The 5,481-nt window shown below is 46.1% G+C and overlaps 1 protein-coding gene across 1 annotated transcript; it reads right to left on the reverse strand.

Annotated features, from left to right (window-relative positions):
• Window positions 1-2,650: 2,650 nt before the first annotated feature.
• LOC118509667 (RNA polymerase II-associated protein 3) lies at window positions 2,651-5,443 on the reverse strand. The gene is made up of 6 exons (XM_036050652.1): window positions 5,184-5,443; window positions 4,966-5,065; window positions 3,528-4,900; window positions 3,297-3,464; window positions 3,025-3,220; window positions 2,651-2,948 (listed from the first exon to the last, which is right to left on the reverse strand). The coding sequence occupies exons 1-6, from the start codon at window positions 5,319-5,321 to the stop codon at window positions 2,854-2,856; spliced, it is 2,070 nt and encodes a 689-aa protein (XP_035906545.1). The 5' UTR covers window positions 5,322-5,443; the 3' UTR covers window positions 2,651-2,853.
• Window positions 5,444-5,481: the final 38 nt, after the last annotated feature.

A 5,481-nucleotide genomic window follows, 5' to 3' on the forward strand; every position in this document is an offset into this window, starting at 1 on the left:
CCTGTAGTTGTTCAATTTTGTGCGTGGAATAATCCAGAATATTATGATGATACAATGTACGCAAGGTTACGCACGTCCCGTACAATATCATCGGATACGATTACAATATCATCTGATAGCTTCACAACAAAAGTTAGTTGATTCACCTACCATCTGAAGACGTTGCCATGTTCAATAGCAGCTTTGCTTTCCAGTTCATCTAAGGAGCCTTCAAAAAAGAGCTAAAGTCTGAATAGATGCCCCTCCAACCCCCCCCCCCCCCCCTCATACTAATGGGCACTCATTTTTGCTACAGAACTGAGCAAATGAGTATCTTTTTCAGACTATTTACTATAATTATTTATTTATTTATTATTTATAATTATTATAAATTATTATTACAACATTTGGTAAAACACTCGAGAAGGTCCCCCCAAGAATCTTTTGTGTACCGCACTGTGGCCTGTCATTTTTAATGCACAGTGGGATTTCTGTATGGTCATAACTCGTTTCGGTAAAAGACTCGAGAAGGCCCCCCCCTGACAAAATTTGTTAGGCGCTGTAGGATTTACGCCTTAATGTATGCAAACCGCAGTACACGTTGCGAAAGCTTCACAGTGTGCTTGCAGTGTGGTCAAAAATGGTTGCATAAAGTCGAATGGTCGAATTTATACTGGGTTACAGGAGCTACGTAATAATTTTTGGTCACGCTAGGAGGGACCAATCAGCCTTACAACATACACAGTGTTCCCGGACTGTAACGGTACATTGGTTCGATGGATACTTGTTAACGGGCATAGATATTCAGAAAAGGAGGAAAAATAAGAATAATAACATTTCACATCACTTCTTACGATGTATATTATCATGCTCTACTTGCTGTCCAGTAACAATATTAAGGAACAATGCACAATGTTTATGTGAAACGAGTTATGATCATGCAAAAATCCCACTGTGCAATAAAAATGACAGCCAACAGTGTAGCACACAAAAGATTGTAGGGGGGGCCTTCTCGAGTCTTTTACCCTTTTGCTTAACTTTTACCTAAATTTAAGGTAACTCATTTTGCATCTATTCTGACTTTAGCCGGGTGGGGGGGAACCTATTCAGACTTAAGCTAAAGTTTGATGCTTTTACATATTCAACTGAAAAACCCTGTATTTCTATACTGTTGCGAAAGGTGTACGGGCGAACCCTGTAACCGGTACTAAGTTGGGGAGTAGTCTGCGTGTGCAGAGCAAGTCGGAGCTAGTCAGAGTATTACAAGGCTAGAGATCGGAGCTACTGGCGCATGCATTTTTGAAATATATTTTCTTTTCGTCCCTTTTTTTATCCGGCCCTTTTAATTGTTGTGTGGAAATAAAAGTGAATTTACTTTCAAATGCCAAACGCCCCTGAACAATACCCTGCCCTAGAAGACCCCGCCGTAAAGATTTAACGGTTGAACCGCAAGCGTCAGCCCTATAGGAGATCTCCTTCGGACCGGGCGGATCGGATCTATCCTGGGAAACTTGAAGATGAGCAACAATGTCAAAGACATTTTTGTTACTGTTGAGCCCCAAGTGAACACTACGGTTTTCGATGTTTCGATTTATAACGTGTGGCCGAGGGCTCCTATCGCACGGGCTCTTATCTACCAGCGAGGCGCTCAGACCCAAACACTTCCAATACGAGGCATCTAACTCAAGGTAAGGGCCCTATATGAGGCCGCACATCATTCATCGGTTTTTTCTAACCGCGGACTTGATTTTGCATAATGTATATCGTAAGACTAACAAGGTTCTCTGACTGAAGGTTCTTCAATCTCCCCTTCCCCCCAGCCACCGGTAAGGTGTCCTCCCGACGAGTCCGCTGGCAATTCGCCAGCTAGGGCAAAAAAGGGCTGACCGGAGGTAGTCGCCGGTCTTAACATGGCAGTATCGGGCATCAAATACCATCTAGACTGGCGCCCCGGCCACGAAAGGACTTGTAATAAGGATAACAATTTTTTTAACTACATTTACCATGAAGACGCCTTGAAAGTCACCCCCGAACTTGCGTACGTACACCCTGGAGATTCCCTTGCGTGGCCCTGTAACTGGGCCACATTCACTAGTTAATGCAAATAGTCGGCTGTGGACTCACCTTTCGCATAGTGTTCTTTTAGGGAACTTGGAAGAAAGTGGCCTGTTGCTTCCGTTTTATTTCCCTGGTTGTGTTCGTATCGTTACGGACAATAATTGTCTAGCGCGGAAGCGTTCACAACTGTTCGACCAAGATTTTGTAGTTGAATTCTGCTGGACTTTTTCCTGTGACGTTATCGACTATGAGGTCTCTTGGAAAGTGAGGCTCCTTGGGCGATAAGTTCTGTTGGTGGATGAGGCCTTTTCGATTACGAGGTATCATGACAGTTGAAGCATAGGAGGAGAGGCTCTTGGACGATGTGTCATCGATCTTTAGGATGAAGACTTCTACGCCTCTTGGAAGAAGAAGCTTATACATTGTGACCAATCGATTATGAGGTCACGCAGTCGTCCAATGCTCTCGTGGCCAGCGAGCTATCTCAATAGACGATGCCTCCTCAGCCATGAGGTCTTTAAGGTAGAAGAGTAATGGACGACGAAATCTGTCGGTAGATGACGTTACGTTGCAGATAAAATTAAATTAAGACAGGAGGAAATTCAGACACGAATAACCTGCAATAGTAGCACTCAAACCATTTTATTCAAGTAATGCAGCAACTTGCCAACTACTACTACTGCTACTGATATTGGTGCACGTGGGGTTAATTATTAGAAAAGATCTTTCTTAACGTGTTGCAATTACGCTGAATACCACAGGGTAGAGGGAGTAGTGCACTAATATGTAAAGAAGAGGCGGTGCTGTTGCTGAGGATTAGCGCTCATCACACCCGAGTTTACGTCGAATGGTCTGCAGATCTGCCTGCTTTACTTCATTAGCTTCCATATATTTGAGCAATTCTTTCACAGCTGTGGGACAAAAGAGCAAATCAAACGTTCAAATAGTATCGTGAAGCAACAATCAAACGCATTTCGAAGCACCTACCTTCGCGATCCTTTTCGTTCATCATTAGCGACAGTATGTCGATCGATTCGTTTGCCACCAGGTCCTTCAAAACGCTCGTCACCGAGTCCTGGTTGGGAATGAACTGTGTCCGGAGGATTTGCAGCATTTCACTGAGAATTTCGTTCGATAGACCGGCGCCGAGTAATCTCAGTATAGAAGTTTTCTCGCTAACCACCTGCAATCGGGGCAAGGAGTCACCGTTGAGGTCGGGTATAAGATAGAAGGCGCTGTAAACTTTCGAGTTACCTTACCTTTAAATACTTGTATCTTAAATCTTGTGTCAATCCACTCCAGGTGGTGTAAAATTGAGGCATTGACGTTGGAAGATCGGGAACAGTGGTTGGTGGTTCCAAGGAGGACGACGGTGCCGCTGTCACAGGGGCAGTTGTTGACGGGCTGGGATGTGGTTCGCATGTATCCTGCAATATTAAACGTGGTTGAAGTTAAAAGGACACAATACCCGCTTATTGCGACACACGTACCTGGCTGCCGTGATTACTTTTATCTTTCACTTTCTTATCCTGTGTTGGTGGTGATGGTAGCACCACCGGTTTGACTGCTTCCGCCGACTTAATATGTTCCTTCGCTTCGGATTTGCTTGTTGTTGTCGTCGTCGTCCCCTGCTTCGATACCGTTGCGGCGGTTGCTTTGTTTGGTGGTGCCGTGAATGGTGGTTTCCTTTGCTCGGTCGGCGTAGTAGGCGGTGAAAAGAGGTTGCGCAGTTTGTTCGAGTGCGCCGGGAACAGATGTTCGAGGTTGGTCGTTTCCTTCGGCTCGATCAACTGTTCGCCCGTGTTGTTGTTGAATATTTTATCGATAACTGCATCGGGAATGTTTTTGCGCTTTGCCGCTGGAGGAAGCTGCTGTCTGTTGGGTAACACCAGCGGGCACGGCGTCAGGTCCTTGATGGCGATCCGTGTGAGCGGCTTTTTTGAGCGTAGATGCGGTGGCTTCTGCACGAACTTGATCAGTTTGGCATTTTTCTTAATTTCACTCCAAACGAACGCCTGTTTGGCGGGCTGCTCGCTTTTGACCAGTCGCTCCAGCCGTTGCAGATCCTTTTCGGCGGTCGCTTTCTGTTTCTCGTCCTTGGTAAGTTCGATAAACTTGCGGCAGTCTTCGACCGCGCTCTGGTATGCACCGCGCAGTTCACGCACCTGCATCCGACGGTAGTACGGCCGGAAGTAGGTTTCATCTAGCTGGATCGCCTTATTACAATCGGCCAAACATTTGTCGTAATCTTTCAGATTCCAATAGCAAAGGCTGCGATTCGTGTAGTAGATGGCTTCCTCGCTAAACAGCGTAATTGCTTTTGTGTAGCTGCGTTCGGCCTTTTCGAAATCCTTCCGGGCGAGATGTTTGTTGCCGAGTTCCTTGTATTTGTCGGCTTCTTGCTTCACCAGTGCCAGCGTAGCATCCATTGCGGGCGTCGTTGCCTTACCCGGTGAAGAAACTGGTTTCGGGGAGCTTTCGATGCGCTTCTCAATGCGGGCCAAATCACGCTTGGCCGCGTTTAATTCCGCTTCATCCTGCGACAGGCGCAATATTTGTCGACATTCGGTTGCAGCCTTTTCGTTCTCGCCCAGCCGTTCGAACGCTTGCATTCGACGATAGTACGCCTTTAAGTACTTGGGATCTTTCTCGAGTGCCGTACTACAGTCCGCTAGACAATCGTCAAACAGATCCAAGTTCATGTAACACAGGGCACGGTTGCTGTAGTAGGCAGCGTTTTCGCCGTACGTTTCTATGGCTTGACTGTACAGTTCAATTGCTTCCTGGTAGTTTCCGAGCTTGCACTGCTTGTTGCCTCTTTCCTTGAGCATCTCCGCATCGGCCAGCACTTTTTTGTTCACGGCTGTAAAAATGTATTGCAAGAGATGAAATGGGACCGAGTATGCTTGCAGCAAGGTCAATAATTACTTTCACTCTCGGCCTGATCCTGCTTCTCTGCAGTGGTATGGTCCTCGGCAAATTTGCTCATCGCCTTTACATCGCTCCGTACGGGTGGTAATGTTTTGGCCTGTAAAGGTACAAAACGATACTCATCACGATGCAAACAATGGCCAATGTACTAGCCGCGCCGATAGTTTTGTCTCATCATTTCCACTACAAATCATTAGTGTTTTCGATCAACTAACCTCACTATTATCCACTGGCGGAGCTTTAGCAGAAGTTGCTGCTTTCATCTGATCCTGCCACGCGTACAGCTCTTTAATCGATTGCTGCAACTGTTCACACTTGTTTCGCACCATCAGCTGCGATTCTATTGTGTCCATTTTGGGGAAAAGCGTTTCGTAAACTCACTTTTGTTGCAGCCTTGCGATTGGGACGACTGGCACCTTTTGCAGCCTTTTGTTTATGAAGAAATCACAAACACAGTAGAGTCCCACATAGGATCGAGCTGTCAACCTTCGGCACACTCGTTCGGGTTGGTCC

Source organism: Anopheles stephensi, chromosome 3, assembly GCF_013141755.1.
Source record: "Anopheles stephensi strain Indian chromosome 3, UCI_ANSTEP_V1.0, whole genome shotgun sequence".
In the NCBI taxonomy this organism is placed as follows: domain Eukaryota; kingdom Metazoa; phylum Arthropoda; class Insecta; order Diptera; family Culicidae; genus Anopheles; species Anopheles stephensi.

Bases quoted from the DNA above. Each gene is read 5' to 3' on its own strand.
- LOC118509667 (XM_036050652.1), bottom strand. From the start codon at position 5,321: ATGGACACAATAGAATCGCAGCTGATGGTGCGAAACAAGTGTGAACAG. The intron at 4,901-4,965 runs GTAATTATTGAC...ACATTTTTACAG, and splicing joins GGATCAGGCCGAGAGTGAAA to CCGTGAACAAAAAAGTGCTG. The intron at 3,221-3,296 runs GTAAGGTAACTC...CCCCGATTGCAG, and splicing joins TAAGATACAAGTATTTAAAG to GTGGTTAGCGAGAAAACTTC.